This window comes from Myiozetetes cayanensis, unplaced genomic scaffold (assembly GCF_022539395.1).
Source record: "Myiozetetes cayanensis isolate MyiCay16 unplaced genomic scaffold, myiCay2020 scf12, whole genome shotgun sequence".
NCBI classification, from domain to species: domain Eukaryota; kingdom Metazoa; phylum Chordata; class Aves; order Passeriformes; family Tyrannidae; genus Myiozetetes; species Myiozetetes cayanensis.
The window spans coordinates 12,462,858-12,486,440 of NW_026086826.1; the positions used below are offsets into that span (position 1 = coordinate 12,462,858).

The window sequence follows — 23,583 nt, forward strand, 5'->3', positions numbered from 1 at the left end:
AAAAGGTGTGGAGGGGACTGTTTGTCTAAGGAAGTAAAAATAATCTGTCATTTTACCATGATTGCTACAAGAGAAAACTAAGTTACAGCAGGACTAGAAAAGCAAAATTTGTCTTATTTTGTAGACTCGTGGAATGGTTTGGCTTGGAAGGAACCTTAATTTTCCACCCCTTGCCATGGGCAGGGACACCTTCCACTAGACCTGGTTGCTCCAAGCCCCATCCAGCCTGGCCTTGGACACTTCCAGGGATGGGGAGAATTCCCCATACTGCAGTGTTCTTTTTTGCATCCACTCTTCTTGTTCTCCCTGGAACCAGGAGTCATGTTCCCACGCACAGGGCTTAGTCATTTAAAAGCAAACTAGATCAAATGTGCTTTATTTTCTAAGCTGAGGAGGAAAATACTTAGGGAAAAAAAAGTTCATTAGAAAACAGGGATGTCATTTAAAATATTGCAGGAGTGAAGTACAAAGGTGAACAGAGCAGATTGGTTTTCTGTACCTCAGAGGCGGCAGAAGTACAACCTCTGATGTAAATGTTACTATAGTAACTGGTGTTTTTATTTAAAAGCCCAGTAAATAGATATGTCAAAATGGAAGTTTAACTACAGAGCCTGCTTGTTGAAGGACCACTTTTTTTTGCCCAACTTGTATTTTTGCTGCAATTTCCCCCTTGAATGCACTCAGCATCTTCTTCTTGCCAAATTGCACTTCGGCCCTTGGGAAATGGGCCTCACTAATGGTGACAGCACTAATTACCTGGGACCTCTCCTGCAGCCACAGGAAGGCTTAAAAAGGGATGAAAATCCCTTGTAATTAATTTTCTGTAGATCATTCCCTTCTGCCTCCTTTCACAGCTTGTTTCTAACAGCTGGAGCTATCTAACTGTAAAAAAAATTAGGAATAGGTTACAAAATATTAGATTTTCCTTCTGCCTATTCCACTGGTGCAGCTGAACAGGAGAGAGGTGTTCCTTGGAACACTTGGAAAGCCAAGGGTGTTTAGTGCCACTAACTTTTCCTCCCTTTCTTCCTTCCTCCCACTCCATGAGCAGCTGCTGTGGAGCTCCCAGCCCAGTGCTGTTCCCTGGGGTGGCAGTTCTGCCTTCTCAAATTATGCTTTGATTATAAAGTAATTACAGATCTGCATAAATGAAGAGTCATATCTTATGAATATCAAGGTTTTATGCTTTTTCTGCTCATCCTTTCCATTTGGAAAACTTCCCTGGGCTTGCTGTGGCAAAAACTTGCGTTGGTTACTTAAAAGATGAATAGTTTTGACAAGGGCCTGGAGTGACAGGATGAGGGGGATTGGCTTCACACTGAAAGAGAGTAGGTTTAGATGAGATATTGGGAAAGAATTTGGCTGTGAGGGTGGGGAGGCCCTGGCACAGGTTGCCCAGAGAAGCTATGGCTACCCCATCCCTGGGAGTGTCCAAGGCCAGGTTGGACAGGGCTTGGAGCAATCTGGGATAGTGGAAGGTGTCCCTGCCCATGGCAAGGGATGGAACGAGATGGGCTTTAAGGTTCTTCCCACCCAAACCACTCCACAATTCTGTGATCCCTGCATGCTTTTTGGGAGAGGGAGCATCCCCTCATAGCAAATTGGGAAAGTATCTAAACCAGGAAGTTCACTGGAGAAAGGGTTTAAGGTTAATACAGTTCTACAATATGAGGCAGGTTTTTCATTAATATTAAATTTAACCCCAAGGACAGAAAAAGGAGATCTCATATTACACCTTGTTCAAAGATCTCTCCTGATGATGACAGAAAATGAGTCAATGTTTTGATATCCCTGTTTTGCTGCAGCACCTCTGCTGTTAAATGATGGAATTCATTCCTTTGTGCCTCCAAGGTGAGTGAATCCCTGTCAACAAGGTTTGGACACCTAACAAGAAGTGATTCTGTCTTGGAAGGTAAAGGTGCATGCTCTGAAGAGTTTCTCCAGCCAAAGCAACACTTAAACCTTTTTTTCTTTAATGAAACGAGTCCATAGAGAACTTCTGAATACTGGGGAGGAACTAATCCTGCTCTAAATTAGAAAGGTAGATTATCTTTATTAAATGAATACACTTACACCCCCACCTGGCTCCACCCTCCTGTCAGAGAGTTGTAGAAGAGTGAGAAGATCAGCCTTAGTAGGTCTCCAGAAAAGATGATCTATGAAGATCAGAAAGAACTGGAACTTAAGTTTGCACAAAGGATGATTGATATGAGACAACAATGTAAGAAAAGAGGAATTACCTGTCTTCTTATGTCTATGAAAGGTAAGAGGATTAAACTTCAGGAAGATTTAGTTTAGATATTAAGGGAGGAGAAAACCCTTTAAAAATAAATAAATATGCATTAGTGGAGGTTGTGTAGGGGTTTTTTTTTCTGGTTCACCGAACACCAGTGGTACATGGGGAAGTGAAAGAAAACTTGCTCTGTGACATGTTTATCTGAAAATGTTCTAACCTAAATAAAAAGGGGCTTTCTAGTGGTGGATTTTGACAGCTTTTGTTTATGCTGTGAAAGTCTGGGACACAAAAACTTCAGTGGTTTCCTAACCTCAGGCACAAGTTGTATGTGGTCACATTTCCCAAACTGAGGTATTAGAACACGAATATGTTTTAAAAATAGAATTTAACAATTAAGAGCTGGTGGTCATTTTAATAAGGAATGAAATTGGCTGATGCTGTTTTGAGGAAATGGATCATGAATTACGGAAAGTCAATAAATAAATTAAAGCCAATCAGTGGTTTTGTTCCTACAGCCTTGAAAGAACTGTTTACGCTATTCAAAAAATAATTCCAGTCTTGTTGCTTGAGAAGAGCTTGCAGTAGGTAAATATAAATATTTTTCTTCATACCTCATGAAGCAGAGATACTGGTTTTGCAATTTTTAAAAAATAATATTGCTGGAAAAAAAAAATGGTAAAAAACCCCATCAGTTGCACCCATCTGTGGCTTAATCAGTCTCTGCTTTGCTGGTTCTAAACTCTTGTTGTCTTTTCCAAAAGGATGAGCACAAGGAAGATTAAAGGTGCATTGAATCATTAAGGTTAGGAAAGACCTCCAAGATCATTGAGTCTGTCTTTTCTAGCAGGGCTCAGTCCTCGACTTTAAGTTCCCTGAAATAACTTTCGTGTGTTGTTTTATAATTGCAAGTTCCTGTTAAATACTTGGTGTTGCTTTACATGTATCAGCCCTTTGTTCATCAGGACAAACACTGAAGTACAGAAGGGCCAAAATGCATGTCCCACGTCACTGCTTGGCAGCTCTTTGAAGGCTTGAACTTTATTTTGTTCAGTGAAGTGCTGTTTGTAAGAAATTAAAATAAACGGGGGTAAACACTGCCCTGTCCCTGCCCTGGGAGGGGCTCGGGCTGTGCCCTGCAGGGGACACGTGTTCAGGGAGTCACAGAAGGGTTTAAATCGAAAAAGTGCCCCCAAACCAAGTCCAGCCATTCCCCCAGCACTGCCAAGGCCATCACTGACCCATGTGCCCAAGTGCCACATCCACACGGCTTTTGAATCCCTCCAGGGACGGGGACTCCACCGCTGCCCTGGGCAGCAATTTTCGCGATACCCAACCTGACCCTCCCCTGGCACAGCTGGAGGCCGTTCCCTCTCATCCTGTCCCTTGTTCCCTGGGAGCAGAGCCCGACCCCCACCTGGCTCCACCCTCCTGTCAGGGAGTTGTGGAGAGCGAGAAGGTTCCCCCTGCGCCTCCTTTTCTCCAGGCTGAGCCCCCCCAGCTCCCTCAGCTGAGTGTGAGGAGCCGTGAGAGGGAGCGGGGCGGGGCGGGGCGGCTGAGGGAGCGGGGCCGGGGCAGGCTGAGGGGCCGGGGCTGGACAGCGGAGCGGCGGCGGTGTCACTTCGGCTGTCGGTCGGGACTCTGGGAGCGAAGAGGAGCAGGTAGGTGAATTTACTTTTCTTCTCCTTTTTTCCCCCCTCTGATTTCTCCAAACACCCCCCTGAGGTTACCCCTGACCGCAGCCGGAGGGGGAGCGTTGCCTTCCCCTGGCAGAATCCAGGAGATTTTAGAGGCAGGCACGGCGTACCCAAACCGGCCCTTCCCCTCCGTATATTCCCCGAGATTCAATTCTGAAGCAAAAGAAAAATAAATCTCAGTGAACGTAGGCTGTGAATTCCTGATGCTGCTGGAGCTGTGATAGCCCGCTCTGATAGAAGAGCACTTTGGAAACTTAATTAGTGATACAGCATTTATAAACAGCGTTTATAATGAGAGCCCTTGGCTACCAAGCGTGGCTGTAACGTGGTATAACCCCTAAGTGCCAGGTAAGCACAGGAGCTCTGCTTCCAGCAGCACATAAGAAAAGACAGATACATGTGAAAAACCACAAGGGAGAGTTTTTATTAAAAATGCTTTTCTCTATTGCTGGCATAAAATCAGGAGTATTTATGAAACTCAAGTCTCTCAGATTGCATGTTGAGACTGTGCCCAAACTTCAGCGCTGTGGAGTGAAGATGAAGGAGAAAATGCTGCTGGATCTTGGGCTGGTGATGGGAAGCTGCCTGTGAGCAGCGTGAGTATCTGTGGATGAGGGGGTATTTTCGGTACAAACAAGGGAAACTGTACAATCTGGAGAAACTCTTTAGAGTTTGGGACATTTTACTGTTAAGTCTCAGGGGAGGGCTCCACCAGCAGACTTGGAGCCTGATTTTGTAGCTGTGCTTTTGCCCAGCTCGGGTTGCCTTGGTTAAAGTTTTAGTATTAGAAAGCAAAATTTTTCAGTGTAAGTCATACATATTTCTGCTTTGTAAATTCCACTTACTCCAAACTCTTTATTAATAATGATATCTAATGTACTCAATGGCAAACAAATGCAATGAAATTCCATGCCCAGGAGTGTCTTGCCCAAATCAACAGGACTGGGAAGCCCTCAGCACCCTTAAAAAGCAGGTCAGAAGATGCTGTGCATAGACATTATTACTAAAATGTTTTTATGCTTTATAGAGATTTTTGAAATATTTAAAAACAGCTGTGGTGCAGTGCTTGTAAAAAGTTTGTATGACTGCAGTATTATGTTCCTGTTTCCCATTAACAGGCAGCTGTTGGTTTTTGAGAGAGTGGGAATGAGAAAAAGAGAGCTCTAGACCCCGTGTGTGTAGGTTACATTAGTTGGGGAAAAATAGGAGATCCTGGAAATTAGGTTTCTATACGTTTCTGTAAGCTTTGAAATTCATCATTGGCTCATTGCAACACTTCTCATGTGATCTCTGTGCCTCTGTGAAAGTTGGTGAGGATTTTACAGCTGAGTTTGTCGGTGTTGGGGTTGTGCTGCTCCGCTGTGTCTGGGATGGGTTGTAGGGATCCACCAGTGCCACCCTCTGTTCAACCTGGACAGGTAGACCTGCCTCGTTCTGCAATCCCCTCCTCACCTCAACCCCTCTTCCTGAGGTTCAGAAAGGAGATGTGCAGAAATGTGAGTTGTTGAGACAAGAAACTGAAGAAAAAACAGCTCCAGAAGGAAAAGGAAAACTTTCAGTATATTTTCTGTGCCCAGTGTGGGTGTTTGTGGGTCCTGCTTGTTTCAGGCTGTGCTGAAAATGTTTCCCATGTTGAAATGCCAGTGGATTCTGTGACTTCTCACTTGAACTGTAAAGAAAAATGATCTTATTTCATTGCTGTCCTCCTTGGCTGTGTTTTGGTTTTAATCCAGTGTTTTTGTCAAATCGGGGACTCTACTTGCTGAAGTGTTTTGCACAGTGATTGGCAGGGAGAAAAACACACTATTTACATAAGAAATGGAAAAATTTCTTATACACAACAGCAAAGTCAGTGGTTCTGGAACACAGTCTTTTAAGATACATGTGTTAAAACGGACTCTGATTCCTTCCTTTTTATGGACACTTTCCCAGTTATACATAAAATGGTTTATCCTTGCTGTGTTAACTTACACTCTCTGGGATAAAGTGATAGTTACAAGTTTTAATAAATCTCCTTATTTAGCTCCCTGTTCCCTGTAACTGTTCTGGTAACAGTTGTATTCTTTCTTATGGTGAAATTAGAAATTTTGGCCAGTTCAATATTGTCACTGGAAAAGATTTTGAGAATCCCTCTGTGGTCCAGTAGTACATTTATCCTGCCCTGGGATTTATCTGTAGATATCTCTTTTTACTCAATTCCCCTATAGAGTTTACATAAGGAAGATTGAACTCTGAACAGAAAAATGCTGGGGACGTGCAGCTTTTTGATCATGTACAGCACTGGTTCATGGATGTTGCTGGAGCCAGGATTGGAAAATAACTCCTTTGTAAAAATCAATGTGACAGAAGTAGGAAGAGAAGATGTCCAAGCTGGTCTGAACTTTATTTTTACCTCCTGGTCCAAATATTGTTCATTATGACTGAACTAGTGCTGACATCAGAATCTCTTTGATTGTTCTGTCTGGTCATTTTTATGGCAGATTCCTTGAGGCTGGAAAAGCCCTCCCAAGATCGTCGAGTCCAGCCTGTGCCTGATCCCCACCTTGTCACCCAGCCCAGAGCACTGAGTGCCACATCCAGTTGTTCCTTTGACACCTCCAGGGATAAGGACTCCACCACCTCCCTGGGCAGCCCCTTCCAATGCCTGAACACTCTTTCCAGGAAGGAATTCTTCCTGAGTCTTTTTCATTTCTAGCAGGAAGTGACAAAGCCTTTATCTTCAGTAGACTACATATAGTTATCATTTTCCCTCTTTAAGGTGTAGGGGGTTCTGGGCACCTGTAGTTGTTTTATTTTCAGTGTGTGTAGGTATTGCATGGAGGAAACTATAACATCCATGGCCTATGGATAATTTTATAAGTTTCTGAAATGTATATCCAATCTTCTTGTACAACATATGGAAGTGATTTGTGCCAGTTTCCTGCTGAGAAGTGGCTGAGCTACAAACAGGGAATTTTTGTTGCACCTGTAAAAGAGGGATATGGACCGTTTCTCATTAAACCATTTAATAGTATAAATAATGTACACTGCTGTCAAGTAAACTGGTTTTAGAGGGTTTTTTTCTCTTCTCTCAGAAATTTGGAGAAAATCTGAGTAACTTCAATTACAGCCTTTTGGAAATAGTCTCTGCCTGTATCTTTGTGAAATGACAGATTTGACAGCAGATTGGAGCCAGGTCGTTCCTCTGGCCTTCATGGCTCTCCTGTTAGGAATAGGCTAATGGAAGAGGTACAGGTCCATCTGACAACCGTGCTGAGGCAAATTGTTCTCTCAAGTAGGGGCTGGGAAAATTTGAGCTGTCCTCTTTAATTGCTGAAAATGTAGCTTAAATGTATCCTGATTGTAACCTGGTGAGTGGGAAGAAAGTGAATGGGACTGAATCATCTTGCAGACCACAGTGCAGATGGTCTGTGCTGGAGAAATGGCTCAGCTCTGGCTCCAGCTGAATTTGCAAGGGGTTTTCTTGTGGGGAGACAAGAATTCTGGAATATTGTCACTTCACTGGTCAGTTGTCTGCATATATACAGATAATATACAACAGTACATGCAGCCCCAAACTGGAAGGCAGGTGGATTACATAACCCTGGCACTGACTCTTTTGGCTACATTGATGTTCTCAAGGAAACGGTTCTCAGAAATATTTAAGGAATGGAATACTTTGGAGGGATTCCCTCAGTATGATTTCTTGCCCTGGCATTTGCTGTCTGAGTTGAGCTGTAGGTTTTACTCATCACTCAGTTCTGGTTAAATACAACACCAGCCAAACTCTGTTTTATTCTGATATCCTTTATGGAGTTTTAAGCATAAAAATGCTTATATTTAGATTTGAACAGAATTTGTATAACTATGGAATGAAAATAAAAAAGGACAAAGTGCCTGAAATGAAAGAACAATATTGAAATAGTACTGTAAAATTTAGTGAAGTCTTCACTGTTGAAATGGGTGCCCAAGTGCTTTTCTTTATGCTGCACTTGGAAAATTGGGTATCCCTGGGACATTTTGGTTGTTTGGGTTTGTGGTGCCTTTCAGACCAAACCCAGAAGGTGAACAGTGATCAGCAAAAGCCTGGAGGAGTGAGGGCCCTAATGATGAAAGAGTTGTATTTGTGTTTAATTGGTATTCTAAGCAAAGCTTTTTTCCTCAAATGACATTCTGATTTTGTTTTTCCTTTCTGGCCTGTTCTTCCTTTCCCTGGTCCAGTGGAAGGTGTCCCTGCCCATAGCACAGGGTGGAACAAGATGATCTTCAAGGTCCCTTCCAACCCAAACCCTGGGATTCTATGATTGTGTTTACAAAGGTGTGAGTATCAAATGAAATGAAGTGCACCAAAATGAAACCCTAATGAAATAATAGACTGATAATTGTCAGCTCTCAGTTAAATTTCTGTATGTTTTTCAGATCAGCTCTACAAAAGAAGATGTATTGGCAAATCGTTCTGACCATGCTTGTGCTGTTGGGTAAGTTACTAAAAAAACCAGTCTGTTGGAAGTTGTGTAGAATAAAGAGTAATCACATTTCTGTTTCAAAGTAGTGTCTCAAGTCATGCTTCTGGATTAGTATCTTATCACAGCATGCATCTAGAATATACAAAGAACTTGATGTTGTCATTGTGTGGAATTGAAATGTTGACCCTCCCAGGGTTGTGCCTGTGCCTCTTACCCCAAAACAGTGAGCTGACTTTTAAGCTCAGGAAACATCAGTAGAAAGTATGTGGTAAGTCAAGACATTCAAATAAATGCCCCAGTCAGAATTTGATAAGATAGAAATTTGTGGGTGATTTGTTTAGTTACCCAAATAGGTCCAAAAGCGTAAGGAAAGATCCCTTATCCACCAGAGCTGCAAAGTTTCTCAGTGTAACCAAGGTGTCACTCTGAGTCTGAGCTTTTTAGGAGTCTGATATTCCTGCTTCCATGGGCACTGGGCTGTTAAAGGGTGCTCAACTGACTGCAAATGTTGGATTTAATAAACTGGTTTCCTAACTGGGAAATGTCTGTAACAATATTGGCAGATGCTGTTCAGGAACAGCTGGTATTTGCCTTTCATTTTTTTATTAAAATAAGAACTATTAAAGACTTTTGATGATGATGCTTAGGGAGAAAGCAAACTCTAATCCAGTGAAGTTAATCTCAAAATTTGTGTCATCTTATGTCTTTATAAAAGATGAATAAATCATTAGATTTCTGTATCTTTTCTATATACCTTTTTTAATACATACACATCTTTTTTATCTTGCTATATATGATATGCTGCTGTTCTGGGCTTCCTCTGGGTCATTTTAACGTTATTTCTTACATTTCTGAAGAAGTGAGACAGAGCTGCACACATTTTGACTTGATAAGATTTAATTAATCCCTTGGGGTGTGATATGTGGGGGGAAGTTGTTCCTTAGAAGAGGAGCTGACGGGCTGTGAATTGGGTGGTGCATTGGTTGTCTGTCCTGCTTCATGTCACTTGTTTGTCCTTTTTTAATCATGTATTAGGGACTAAGGCTCTGTTTGCTCAAGTGCATCCTCCCCAGGCAGCCAGGAGGCCTGTTGAAGCTGCTGTTTACAGGGGCACAAACTCTGAACTGGGAGAGAAGGAAAGAGCAGGAGCCTCCAGGAGGGTGGCAACACAAAATCTGTGGAGAGAGAAAACTAAACACTTTAACACTCTGCATAATAACACACTGCACCTACCTTTTTGAAAAACTTTTGTACTTTTCTATTATTTAGCTCATGTTTCTGTGCTATTAATCAAACAGTGCTGGAGAAATTACATTTTTTTTCTTATTTTGGCCCTTGCAAGCATAGAGCATCAATTAATTTCTATCTAATGAACTGCTTAAAATATTTATGCCCTTACTGAGCAAACAGCTAAGTGCAAAGTGCACAAATGACCCACATGCCTTTCTGTAACTAGGGTTTAATCTTTGAAATCACAGTGTTTTACAGTAAGCTGTCTCCAAAACCCACACTCTCATCATTCTCAAAATCCTCGGGAGTGGAATTCAAGTTCTGACTTACCAACAAGAGCTGCAAATGTGGTCAGAGCAATTTCATTTTGAAGGATCTGACGGAAAAAATTGTTCTTTCTCTGCATCTCATTTCCCAGATAATGCACCCAGTCATACATTCTTGTAACACTGTCCTTTGGTATTTGACAGTTACAGTGTGATTATATTTACAGTGTCTTATATTTACAACAGGATTATTTTTTTCCTACAGAAATGGAGCTGTGTTCTAAGAGCTGGAGTGAATGTGTTCCAGCACTGCAGGGGAGATGAGACTCATACCTGTAGAGTGTGTGAACTTGGGTTTAGGATTCACTGTGTTTTGGATTAATATAAGGCATTTTAACCCAAAGAAGTTCTTAATCTACAATCTTGGCCTTATTTCAGGAGGCCGAGAAATCCAAAGGTTAGGTGTAGTGAGTTTGGGAGGAAAGGCTGACATCTGTCAGCTGTGGCACCAGTTCAGAGGGCATATTTTTAGTAATTGTGTCAGCAACTCATAGAATAGCCCCTGAAAACAGCCTGATTTTCATGTTATGTGTTTCTGTATAACACCAACCGCTCTCTATCTGACAAGATAGACTTTTTTGTTTATTTCCAATATGTTTGCCTTTATATTTGCAGACTCTCTTCAAATGGCAGTTGCCCATTGTGTGGTCCATCCAGTTCCTCCCAGGAACTTTACATTACCCTGTGTGCTGCTGAATGAGACATTTTTGAGCCCATTCTCTGCTGGAGTTGAGAGTTGGTCTGGTTTGAGGAGAGACCATCATGGGACATCTGAAATCAAACCTCTAATGAATGAAGAAAGTTTTCTGTGTTGCCTTTGGAGTGACAACAACATTGACTGCTCTTTGTACAGAGCGAGCCTGCAGGCAAGGAAGTTTATTCCTTCAGAAATAAATATCTCTGCTTCTCAGGAAATAGGTGGGTTTAGCATTCAAGGGCAGAAGAAGTTACTTCTTCAAAAGAAGGTTGGGGTTTTTTGCTGTTTGGGAGGAGAGGGCTGGGTTGTATTAGTGGGGATTCACTTTTATCCTGGGCACACAACACAGTGTGGTAAAATCCTTCCTCACAGAGGTCTGTGGTGGAAGATGAAGGAAATTGTAGAGCACAGTTTCAAAGGGGAAAAAAAGTTAGCTGCCTTTCTAGCAGAGTTCTGAATAAAATATGAAGCACTGTATATGAGGATGTAAGCCCAGAACTTCAAAGGAGTTTACACACTATGAGAAATATTTTATATATTTTTTTATGGATGTGGGCTTTAATCTCCTTTAGGAGGTGGGGAAGATGGAGAGCAAATGGCATAATTTCTACATGAATTGTGATGCTTTAGTAAATATCTGTACATGGATTAGAATTATTTTTTCCAAGGCTGTTTTTTTCTCCTCCTGTAAACCTCAGTCTCTGAGGAACATACTGGCCTGCAGGAATCTCACTGAGCTCGGTAGAGTAGAATTTCATTTTCCAAGAACTTCCCCACGGAACAAAAGACTCTCTGTTGAAGTCTGTCACACGTGTTGCAGTTGCATGTGCACAAACCCACAGCACAGCCACAGAGAGCTGTCCCCCTTCACAACAGCAACACAGCCACCAGCAGAAGCAGCAGCTTCTTTTTTCTCCACCCTGCAGCCTTGTCCATAAAGCCAGGTAAAAAACATTCCTTCTTTAATAATACCAGTGCTGCAGTACCACAGACTGGGAGCCTTGCAAGTGTTTAAGGGCACCTAATTCAATACAGATTATTCATAAACGTTTGCACATTTGTGGTGCATCCTCACCTTCATGAATATCTGTCACTTGTCCTCTCGTTGTGAGTGAATTGTATCCTGGCTCTTCAGTTGTGGTTTTATTTTGTTTTAATATAGGTCAGGAATGGGTAATCCCTTTCTTTTGTTTAGATTCAAACTGGAACATGGAATGTTGGATTAAAGGCAAGCTGGACCTGTTGGTTTGTAACCTGCGGGTTTTGAGGTTGCACTTGAGAGAGGACTTGAAGGTTAATCTTTTATATGCTGGGTAAGTACAGACTCTGTTAAATTTAGCACTATTGACATTGGAAATCTGAAAGCATTTTCTAAAATATCAGCATTCCAGGTTGCAGCACAGTGGTAGCCTGAGTTTAGCAAGCAGATTATGTTATGTACCTTTGTCTTGTCTAAAAGTAATCTTGGACAATATGGAAAATTTGGGTTTCTTTAATGAGAAGTGGTTGGAATCAAGAGTCCTCCTCCTTTGTGTCTTCTGTGTTTCTTAAAATCCTTCAGTGAAATCGATATTGATTTGTTAAAGTTTCTTTGCTTAGTTTTAAGGCTGCCCTCTTGGTTCTGCCTTTTATTTGCTTTTGACCATAGTATTGTCTCTCTTGAAGTAATTATGGTGCTTGACACGTAATGCAGTGCCAAATGCTACTCTAATCCCAATAGTGCCTCTGAGAGACACTCACCTGAGCAGCTGTCACTGTGGTAACTATTCCCTGGAATGGTGATAGATGGAATCACCCTGGCTGTGGGGTGGGCAGGTCTTATGTGTATGAACTGCCTAATTTGGTTATAAAGAGATCTGTGTGATTCCATGAAACCACGCTGCTTTTTTTGACTTACTGATGGCTTGGAAGGAATGGCATAAACACAGGCAGTTAATTTCTTTAGGAAGCAGGATAAACTTAAATAGATGATTTAGTTGAATTTACAGCTGATGTCTTTTAACGTAACAAAACAGTGCCTTGCTACAAATCATTTCTGTAGTCAGGGTAGAAAGCAAATGTATTAACTAGGAATAAATATGGTTGGTTAGCTGACAGAATACTCTAAAGCTGAAATCAGGTTTGGATTGAGTGGGTTCTTCATTACTTTGATTTCTGAAATACCATTACACGGGTGTTTATGGGAGTAAATCTGACTTTGCCATCCAGTCCCAACTGCAATAGGATGATCTTTGCCAGTGCTCCCAGGGCACTAATCTCTGTAGTGAATTTTTTTGGTATGCCAAACATCCATGGAACAACAGATTGGAGTCTCAGCTGGGATGAAGAGGTTCTTTGTGTTATGAAGGGAATTCAGTAAGTGCCATGTAATTTAGGAGAGCAGGCCCTAAGGACTCACCAGAGTCCTCCTGGCCTTCCTCTGTTTGATTCCTCTTTGCTGCAAAGGTGAGATACAGAGCTGTCCCTGACATTGAAGAACTTGTTTCACTCCCCCAGAATCTGTATTTACATTTTTCCTTTGGGGTCCCTGCGTGCTGGGGGAGCAGTTAGGGAAAGCATTTCAGACTTTGGTAAGGTGACAGCTTTCCCTGTTGGCTTGCTGATACCTTAACATTTTATTCACATGAGCCAAAATACTTTGAAAATATGCCCAGTTTTAAAAATATGCATTCCTGGCATGTGTTTCTCCCTGGGAGTCAGGAGACCAAGCCAGAATTCTCACATACAGGACAGGCAATGCACAAAAATAATGACCTAGAAGAATCCACAACAAAAAAGCTTGGGTCCTTCCCAGCTTTTATCTTTTTCAGCATTAAAGAAATATCCTCTTATTTTACACATCAGCAGTTTTCCACCTGTAAACGGTATCATTGGAATAGAAATGTTTTGTTCTGCCCAAACCAGTGCCATGTTCTGGGAGAGGCTCAAGCAAAGGTGATGATGCAGCTTCACCTTCCCCTTGGTTTGGCTTTGGGAGAGAAAAGATTATTCCAAATTAGATAATTAAGATTAGTTGTCTATGAAAAATGACTGATCTTCCTAGGAATGTTGTAAACCCCAGTGGTTAATTCCATGAGCTGAAATGCCTTAGCCTTAGGGATCCCTTTGGGGTGACACAGATGAATGTTCCCAACTTCGTTTGGAGCACTGATTATCACTTGCCCTTTCAGCAGATGGTGGTGCATAAAGCACGTTCATATTTCTGACTTATTTGAAGCACCTGTGGGGCTCTCCTTTAGTTCTGAGACTTGACTCCCATATTTTTGAAGGATAAGCCATCCAGTTTGCCTCAAGACTGGTGTCTTAGTTGAGTTCATCAGTCATACATCGAGCCTTCTTCAGCCAGAGGATATCAGCCTTTCATCAGAGATTTATCCTCCCATGAGCTCAGCAGCCATCAGATGCTCTCCAGTTTGACAGAGCAGCTTTCTCAATGAAGGATTCTTCTAGAGCTGTTATGTATCAAATGCACTGGAATAGTTTTATGGAAAATCCTTGAACCCTGGACAGCTCCACTGATTCCTAATAAAGGTGGTGCTTGTACAAACACAGTATATAGATACACTGAGAGCAGAATTACAGTAGTACCTTTATTTCATAGCTACCTGCATGGGATGTACCTTTCCTGAAATTAGAGGGGCTGTAGAAGTTCACGTATTTCTTCCTAAAATAATTTTGACTTTTTATTTTCAGTTCGTTTTTCCAATTGCAAGAATGTGGTTGAAATTCAGTCAAGACATTTAAAGTTTCAAAGGTCACCACAGGGCCACAGATTAATGTAGCATAAGTAACATCACCTTCTGAAATAGAGTTGAATAGTGCACCAAAATATAAAATATTTAGGAGGTGTTAAGGTGGTGACTAAATCTGTGATAGGGTTTGGAGTGGAGGAGAAAAGCAAACCTTGGGCAGTATTAATTATTTCTATGGCTCAGGGCATGCAGTATTTCATTGTTTTCCTTCTTCTTATGCTTTAGTCCCATTGTTTCCAGCTGAAAGTCATGCTGCCTTTGACTTGTTTGAAGTCTGCCCCAAATTTCTCCTCTCGTTCTACTATGTGAGGGCACTGACCTCTCCTGAACTTGTGAGGGTTGATGAGTCAGTAGCACTGACACTGGCATAATAAGGAGAAAAACTCTTTACCACTTTTCCTCCTGTACACCATTTTTTGGGTGCAATAAGTTCATTTTGATGGTTAAAAACTGAAATAATGATTAGAAAGATTAGGGGGTGGGGTGGTGGTAACCAGTTTCCAAATAGGTCAGACCAAAGACATGGTCTGATGAAAAGACTACATTCTTATGGATCGATTGTGGCTTTTTTTGAGACTAATAAAATCAGTGAGAAACAGTAGAAAGCAGGGAAACTTAAAAGAAAATTCTGCAAAGTCTTTGAAAGAGAACTCAGGAGAAAAAAATGGAGCCACAACTACAAAAACAAAGTAATTCCAAGTAATTTAAAAGCTGTGTGTCTGCCAGATACCATCAGCATAATTCTTGTGTCCTAAAGCCTGTGAGCCCTGGTGAAAATGATTTTAGGAATGTCAGTATTGGCTGGCTGGAGCGTTAATAAACGTGAACTGCATCTTCACAGGAACTTGCAGAGCTTGTGGGGTGGTTCCTGCAGAGCACAGTGCTAGGAGGGCAGAGTGGGGCTACAAATCCTTCCTTCCAGCCTCAGAATATCCTCATCCCGAGGGGGATGCACTGTGTGTGTTGATCAGTGCAGGATGAGGGGATGAGGCCCTGACTCAAGATGAGCCAGGACTGACCCCAGTGGGGTTCCTGCAGTCCCAGCCTGTGCTTTAAAAGTTCTCTTCCCATAATCCATAATTCTTCTGGTTTTGACCTTTTCCTCTTTAAGTAGGGCAGGGGATGGTAACAGAAGCAGTGAATCATGCCCAGTCCCCTGTGCTCTACACTCAAATAAAAGTATTAGACAGCAAATTGACTAAAACCAAAAAAAGCACAGAAAATCTTGTCCTTTCTTTTAGTTCTCTGCCCTCCTTGAATTCAAGTGTTCCAATGAGTCATGCCAGCTATAAAACTATTTAAAAAATGTACAGAAAGGTTCTTTTCTCTGAACTTCAATTTCTTTCTGTGAATTAGTGAAACAAAACCCTTACTGCACAGAAATTATTCCAAAAATTACTTTGGAACAGTTCAAAACAGCAGCTTTTTTTTTTTTTTTTTTTTAAGGATGAAAAGTCAAAACCAGGAAAGAATCCAAGGTGGTTTAACTGTCAGGATTTGTCTTGGCTTTGCTGCTATGAGAAGTTTGGCCACAAACTATTCACACTCTAAATTCCCTACCTTAGAGAGGCCTGTGCCACTGAATACCTGCAGGACTCCATAAACATGGAGCTGTGTTGGGAAGAGCCTGAAGAATATCTATGGATTAGAAATGAGAATAAAGAATACTTTGGGAACTGCTGGTTCCAAGGAGAGTAGGTTTAGATGGGATATTGGGAAGGAATTCCTGGCTGTGAGGGAGGTGAGGCCCTGGCACAGGTTGCCCAGAGAAGCTGTGGCTGCCCCATCCCTGGAAGTGGCCAAGGCCAGGTTGGAGCAACCTGGGACAGTGGAAGGTGTCCCTGCTCATGGCAGGGGGTGGGACTGGATGGGCTTTGAGGTCCCTCCCCACCCAGTCTGTTCCATGATGATATCATTACTTGTAATGTTTCATTGTAGCAGAAGCTGGAAGGAATATGAAATTGTTTCAATATTATTTCAGTGCCTCCTGAAGAGAAATTAGAACATAATCTCGAGGGGGAGGGTGCAGGGAGCTGACAATTAGTCCACTGGAAGGTAAACTAACTTTATGTGCTTAAGAAGGATCTAGGAATGAGACCTTCAAGAGTCAGGAGCTGGTCTGAGTAAAATACAGGTATCATCTAGTGTTGTAACACATTTGTTTTAAAGCCAAGCCTTAGGAACACTTTTAATGAAATCTTGCTAACTGTTTTACTTGGAAACCATTTGGAAAGGGAGAAGCAGCAAAGTCAAAACCATTAGTTACAATGTTTACTTTTTTCATCAATTAATATTATTTTTTGTAAATAAACCTTATCCAGATGGACAGACCTCCTGAGATATAGAAAAAATAGTGCTTTGTTTTGGTGTATGGTTTGTTTTGGTTCATGGTTTCGTTTTCCCCTCTGTAGCTCGGAGCTGTCCCTGGGAGATGTGTCCACCAGCTCTCTCCAGGGGACTGTGAGGGTTGCTCAGTGTGACTGCACTGAGGGTGACACATGTGAGTGTCTTGTGCCCTCTCTGAGGCTCAACCACACCTACATCATGTGGCTGAAGATGCTGGTTGGTGTGACACCTCTGTGGTCACCTTTGTTGTCAGTCAAGCCCATTGACATAGGTGAGTATGACCTATATTTTCAATTTTTTTTAATGGGCAACAGCAGCAGGATGTCTCTCCTGGAAAAGGAGGGCACAGACAGGACAGGAAAAGGCTTCCTGGGATTTCTCAGCTCCTAATGCCTGTCTGGGCTCCAGTACAAACCAAAGTGAGCGGAGGCCAGGCAGTCAATGGACTTGTTATTTCTAATTCTTTCCCTTCTAATCGGAGCCTCTCTGTGTCTCATTGTGGGGCTCTGACAGAGCTTTTCTGTCCGTGTGGCTGAGGACTTAAAAACTGAGGGGAGAAGAAAGCTGCTCCAAAAGTTACTTAACAAATAAACCCACCTCTCTTCCCAACCAGCTCTGTCATCCTGCTGCTTCCCCTCCTTACACATTCAACACCAGCATTGTCCAAGCTGGAAAACATTCCTCTGTGTTTGATCAAGTTAAACTATACTGACGTTATGAATTTTATATGTGTTGCTGTCCAATATGCCCAGTTACTGCAGATTTGTGTGAATTCCATAAAGGCAAGGAGTCTGTCAGCTCTGTGTGTGTGTGGAATTGAAGTTTTCTAAACTTCTTATTAATTTAAAAACTTATGAGTTTTATAGCTTCTTCCTAACTGATGTGCTTTGCAGACAGAATCAGTACAAAGTCTCTGGGTAAGCTGGTTTTGAAGAGGAGAGGTTGCATTTTTCATCCTGCTGCTTTTAAATTATGCTACAGGAAAAAATTAAAAATTCAAACTCGAGTCTGCCAGTATTTAAAATGACATAATTACTTAGTTCTGCTTAGTGAAGTGTGTTTTAAAAATGCATAATATTAGTATATGTTCTGCCAAGATTTAGCTCAATTAAAATTATTTTGAATGTAAAACTCTGAATGCTTGTGTAATGTGGATTTTATTTGCTTATAGTAGAGCAGGTGGCGTCAGCAGAACAGACATCATTGTCTGTGTTCAGAAAGTGTGATCTGATTCATGAGAGTGTGATGTAAAAGCCTCTGACTTTGGTTTTCAAAGCTCTGCCTCCTCCCAAATCACTCCCTTCTGGGCTTCATGAATTTAATTGCTTTAAGATGGTTTATAAGTAATAACTAAATAAGATCTGACTTAGTGGAGTGAATTTATACTGAAAATAACGAGGTTGTTGGTATAACTGAGTGAGATTCCAGTGATACTGCTTAGATGAGACAATTTGGAGAGCTGGAGACTCAGTGCAGATGGAACTGGAAGGGAACACATCCCCACTGCCCAATGGGAATGTTTGGGGAGTGTTTTCTCTTCAGTTTTGCACGTGCTGCTCACCCTGCAGTGTTTTGTAACAGAGAAACTCTGTGAATGAGGACAAGGCCAACCAAAAGGCTGCTGATCTGTAAAGGTCTGAGAAACAGATGGAAGTAGGGCCTGGGGTCCTTGGCTTTGTCTGAGGAAGTGTGACTGCAATCCTAGTGCTCATTCTCAAGTGCCCATCCATTCCCCTCTCCAGAGAGTCCTCTTCATCCTTGTGGGAAATTCCCAAACCCTCCATTTTTACTTTGCCCTAAGGCAGCTCTACTGGAGACCTTCTTTCAGAGCCAGAATCACTGTGGAAGGATGGGAATATTTAGAAAGTCTTTGTATGAGGAGGTTATCTCCTGTCTTCTAAGGAGCAAATTGATCTGCTCAGCTCTCCCATCCCTCTCTTACCCATCCCCTCTTTTCAGCCAGGCAGGTAAGTCAGTGCTTGGGAAAAGTCATGGCCCAAGGCAAGGAATTCATGTAGATTTAAGGCAAACAGGAGGTGAAACAGCACTTTGTGATCACCAACTATATAACAGTGCCAGGGCACACTTTTCCAGTGATACTGCACAACATCAGTGTCACACAGCAGCTGTAGAGCAGCTCTTGAGAACTGAGTTTAAAGAGAAGGTGAGAGAGTTGTGGCTCAGTAAAACCCAACAGTCACAGACAGCGAGGTTGGAGCTGAACTTATCAATGAATTTGTCTGCAGTAAAGCCTGAACCTCCTTTGAACCTGCACCTGGAAATGACAGAGGGAGGTGAGGTGAAGATGTGCTGGTCTGACCCTGCACTGCTGCCATACCCTCTGCAGTACCAAGTGAGGATCTCTGCAAGGCCAGGGCACAGCACTTGGCAGGTGAGGCAGCTCCGTGCTCTTGGATTTCCCAGGGTTTTCCCATGAAGCAGTGCAGGCCAGGGGGCTCTTCCCCAGCCCAGGATTCCTCACAACCCTCCTTGTCTTTGGGTAGAGGCTCTGGTGGGTTGAGGAACATGGCAGGTCTGGTGGAGCTGGGCATGGCAGGCTGCCTTTCCCTGAGCTGGGAAAGCTGCACTTCACATCTGTAAAAAGCCATTACACAGGGATGAAAGGCCCATTTCCTGTTGGGTCTTACAAACTCCCATCTTTCTGTTTGCATGAAATCCTAGATTCTGTGAAGTCTAAAGGCAAAGCCTTTTTCTTTCAGCAATCCCCAAATTCTATGATGCATGTGTGTATGTTTAATATTTGTAGATTTTATTAGTGAGTTACTTTTTCTACTACACAACTGGCTCTGGAATAAAAAGCAGCCATTAATTAGCAATCTGTAATGAAGTAACTTGTTTTCCACAGAGTTATGCAGCTTCTACCAGAATCAAATTCACAGTAAATTTAAAGAAGAAAGCTTTTTTACCCAATTTGCTACCTAAAAACTACTCTCTTGACTAATTATTTTGGTTCCCTCTGTGTCTTTCTCTTTTCCTGTTTCATTATACAACAATAATGGCTGGTGATGATCCAACAGATGGTTCAAGTTGCTCTGGAAGCCTCACTGGCCATTGACAACACCCTACTTGATTCCTCTTCCTTGGTTCAAGTGAGGTGCAGGAATCACCAGGGTCTTGGGTTCTGGAGTGACTGGAGCACACCCTATGATCTCAGTTTGGGAGGTAGGTCAGGTGCAGTGAGTAGTCTTTTGGAACAGAACAGTTGTCCCAGTTTATTTGGTTTGTGGAATGAGTATTTGAGGGCATTATGGGCTGAAAAATCCTGTGGCAGCCCTTTCCCCTTCTGCTTCTCTTCGTGCCTGGCTTTACCTGAGGCTCAGCTCTTTTCTCTGTGCCAGACCTGCATTAGAAGTTCTGGATAACATGTGCAGACTGCAGTGGCAGTGCATGTGCAGACACCTCCATGTCTGAGCCTTGCTCACCCAGCAGCTCTTCAGACCCAGGAAAAGCTTTTTCCAAGAGTTTTTCCATTTCAAAAGACAGTTGGCAGTGCTGAACCTCTGCTCAGTACAAGATTTTTCTTCTAATGCTTTCTCTCACTTTGTAGCTGAACTGGACACCCAGAACACAGTTCAGAGTACATTTAACACCCCCTTAGGTGTGTAATGCTGGGCACAAACCGCCTTTCTGGGTTTTTTTTGTTGGATTTTTCCATGCTTTGCTTAGGATTAACTGGAGATGGTTTGGTCTGTGCTGTCCCAGGAATCCTCTGACCCATTCCATGCCAGAACTAATGCTCTGCCTGAGCCCTTACATGGACACCTCTTACTGTGGCTAAACATGTCATGTGTGTGCTTAAACCAAGTACTGAGGAAAGAACTAGACTTTGGAAATGGAGCTTTTTCCCAGGAAAACTGAAAATGCACACACCCTCATGGCAAATAAACATGATGCACAGGATGCCTGATTATAGGTCTAGAGGCCTAACTGGCCCTTAATGTTTTGGCTTTACATCTATACATCTATATATAGATATATAAATTAATTAAAAAAAGTGTGTCTATGTATAGAACTACATAACTTTGAGAATTTTTTAGGGGTGAATTACACATTTTCTCTCACATATGTATGTACTGATATTTTCAGAGAAGGTTTATGGGTGTATTGAGAAATACAGATTTAAAAGAGGTGCAGTAGTTACTGTTAGATTATTTTTTATTAATTCCATTTATGGGATATGTAATTGTATTAAAAATACACCTCATCAGCAGAATAATCCCAGTGTGACAACCTGATGGCAGCAGAGAGGGGTTAACTTCTTCATGCAGGGAGTTCTGGTTTTGTAAAACTGATGAGCCTCATGTTCTGATATATATTTAACATGAAAAGCCTTGACAGTGACAGTATCCTAAATGTGCTCTGCTCTCTGAGCAGGCCTGTATTTTGGGGAAATTCTGTAAATCTCTGAAGTGGTTCCTCTGCTGAAAGTAAACCTGACCTTTTAAGGATTTTCATGCTGGCTTTGGGATGATCTTTGGCAAACTGCTCCATTCCAGCAGGTGTTCAACACCTGTACCTCCCCTGAGTCGCTGACTGATGGAGGCTCAGCTTGTGCATCTTTACATCCTTGGGAAATGCAGTGGCTGTATGCCTGAGTGAATTTTTGTACCACTGCCACCATTTGGTGTTAATTACACTGCTGAGATTGTAAAACAACTTTTTGAGACTTTAATCTGCTGACTTCAGTAGGAACAGGAGCAGCAGCTCCTGGGAAGATTGATTAATTTTCTTATGTTTCCTTTGTGCTGCTGTGTGTTGCTTCCACTGTACCCTCCAGTGATTTTCTGCTCATTTCATTCATGTTTGCCCGGGGATAGTAAAGTTTATTTTTATCAGAATTTACAAACATGAGTTATGGAGAGAGACAGTCCAAGGATAATTTCTGCTCCTCTGCATTGTAGTTGCTAACAGTGATTAAGAAGCTAGAAATACAACTGGATGATGATGATAATGATAATAATAATGGTGATGATAATAATAATTGTAATTGCTATTTTCTATGTTTTCTTTTTGTTCAGTTTCTGATCTCAACAGCTTTTTTCCCCTCTCTTCCCTTTTGTGCAGCTGAAGTCCTGTACTTCCCTCCTCAGATCCTGACCAGTGCTGGTTCTAATGTTTCATTTCACTGCATCTATAAAAACAAAAGCAAGATTGTAGAGCCCCAGGAGGTTGTTTGGTGGCTGAATTTAGCAGAAGAAATCCCAGCCAGTCTTTATACCCTTGTGAGCGATCGCGTAAGCAAAGTTACTCTTTTCAACTTGAAAGCAACCAAACCTAGAGGAAGTTTCTTCTATGACACATTGTACTGTTGTCACCAAAGTAGGGAATGTCATCCTAGATACGCTGAATTATATGTAGTAGGTAAGATTCCAGCTGGATTTTAAATTCTCCTTTTGGTGCATTTTAATAGTAAGGTCAGAATATTTCCATTTGAACTCCAAGAGCTTTTATTGAGCGTTGTTTTTTGTATAAACCATTGTATCTTTATTAATAAGCTTTCAATGTGTTTTTAATTAGATATGAATATTAATATCACCTGTGAAACAGATGGATACTTGACTAAAATGACTTGCAGTTGGTCTGCAAACCCAAACATGTTGCTCCCTGGGAGTTCCTTGCAGTTAAGATACTACAGGTATGTAGAGCTTTTAATTCTCTCTTTATGATAGGAAAGCATTGCTCAAAATACTATCCCAGGAAAGAATTCTGAATACATGCAATTAGAAAATTCCAGTTTCCGTAACCTGGATTTCTTCCCAGCTGGAACTCCAAAGGTGTAACTGTGTGTGCAGAAGGGAACCACGGATACCTGAGTACGTAACATACATCTATTTGTGGTTTTCAGCATCTTCAAAACTGTAGATGAGCTTTGGGAGCCAGCTCTCTTCAAGTGGTTTGCTTGGGTCTGTTATAAAAATTGTTCTGGTTGCTCATATTAACAAATCGTAAAGAAATAAGGAAAAAGTCCATTCACAGAGTGTCTGAGCACTGGAGCAATGGCCTGGGAATCTCTGTCCCTGGAGACTCTCAGATCCTGACTGGATGGGACCCTGGGCAACTCCATCTGTCTTTGAATTTAACCCTGCTCTGAGTCAGGTGTAGGACGTGGGGCCTCTTGAGGTCTCCATTCAGTCTTTGATTTTTCTATAATTCTGTTATGTTTTTTTCTACGTGCAGACAGATAAAAATAGAGGATGAAATAAATTAATTCCAGATGGAAAAAATCTTGCTTAGAGAATCAAATCTTAGTTCATGAAGGGGATGTTGCATCTTTGACTACAGCAATTCATAGAATCCTAGAATGCCAGAATGGTTTGGGTTGGAAGGGACCTCAAAACTCGTCTCATTCCTGGGCAGAGGGACACCTTCCACTAGATCAGGTGGCTCCAAAGCCCTGTCCAACCTGGCCTTGAACACTCCCAGAGAGGGGGAGCTCTCAGTTTTCAGATGTTTGGTTTTCAGATAGTTTAATTTTGTCTGTCTTTTAGACAGAGCAGGAGAACTGGGATGTGGTGTGGAGCAAACACATGATTGTTTGCAAAATACAAACCTGATTATGAAATCAGTGGTACCATCACCCTTATCTTCATTCATCTGCACAAATATTGGTCCTGGTAGTATTGTTTTACCATGAAATTAAAGAATCCCTTTGAGTTACTGATACATTGAGCTTGAGAGTTTCCTAGAACTACTTTACTCTTTATATAAACAAGACAGACAGACAGACAACCCTTCCTGAGGAAAAAAATCTCCAATCTTACTGTTCTGTTGGACTGGATATGCAGAAATTTTGGCAAACTAATGAGGGCCTAATCCTTTGGAAAGACAGACTGTCT

At 41.9% G+C, this 23,583-nt stretch overlaps 1 protein-coding gene across 7 annotated transcripts in view; it reads left to right on the plus strand.

Moving 5' to 3' along the window:
* The first annotated feature begins 3,800 nt into the window (after positions 1-3,800).
* Positions 3,801-23,583, plus strand: part of LEPR (leptin receptor) — a 31,339-nt gene continuing 11,556 nt past the window's right edge. Inside the window, exons 1-10 of one of the 7 annotated variants that reach the window (XM_050307426.1) lie at positions 3,801-3,894; positions 4,394-8,229; positions 8,329-8,387; positions 10,547-10,849; positions 11,791-11,941; positions 16,792-16,997; positions 18,973-19,118; positions 19,765-19,909; positions 21,812-22,108; positions 22,265-22,382. In XM_050307426.1, coding sequence (XP_050163383.1) covers positions 8,210-8,229; positions 8,329-8,387; positions 10,547-10,849; positions 11,791-11,941; positions 16,792-16,997; positions 18,973-19,118; positions 19,765-19,909; positions 21,812-22,108; positions 22,265-22,382 — 1,445 coding nt within the window. In that variant the 5' untranslated portion in view covers positions 3,801-3,894; positions 4,394-8,209. Of the gene's footprint in view, positions 8,230-8,305; positions 8,388-10,546; positions 10,850-11,790; positions 11,942-16,791; positions 16,998-18,972; positions 19,119-19,764; positions 19,910-21,811; positions 22,109-22,264; positions 22,383-23,583 lie in introns of all 7 variants that reach the window. The other 6 variants (XM_050307425.1, XM_050307430.1, XR_007627808.1 and 3 more) reach the window with 6 other exon arrangements.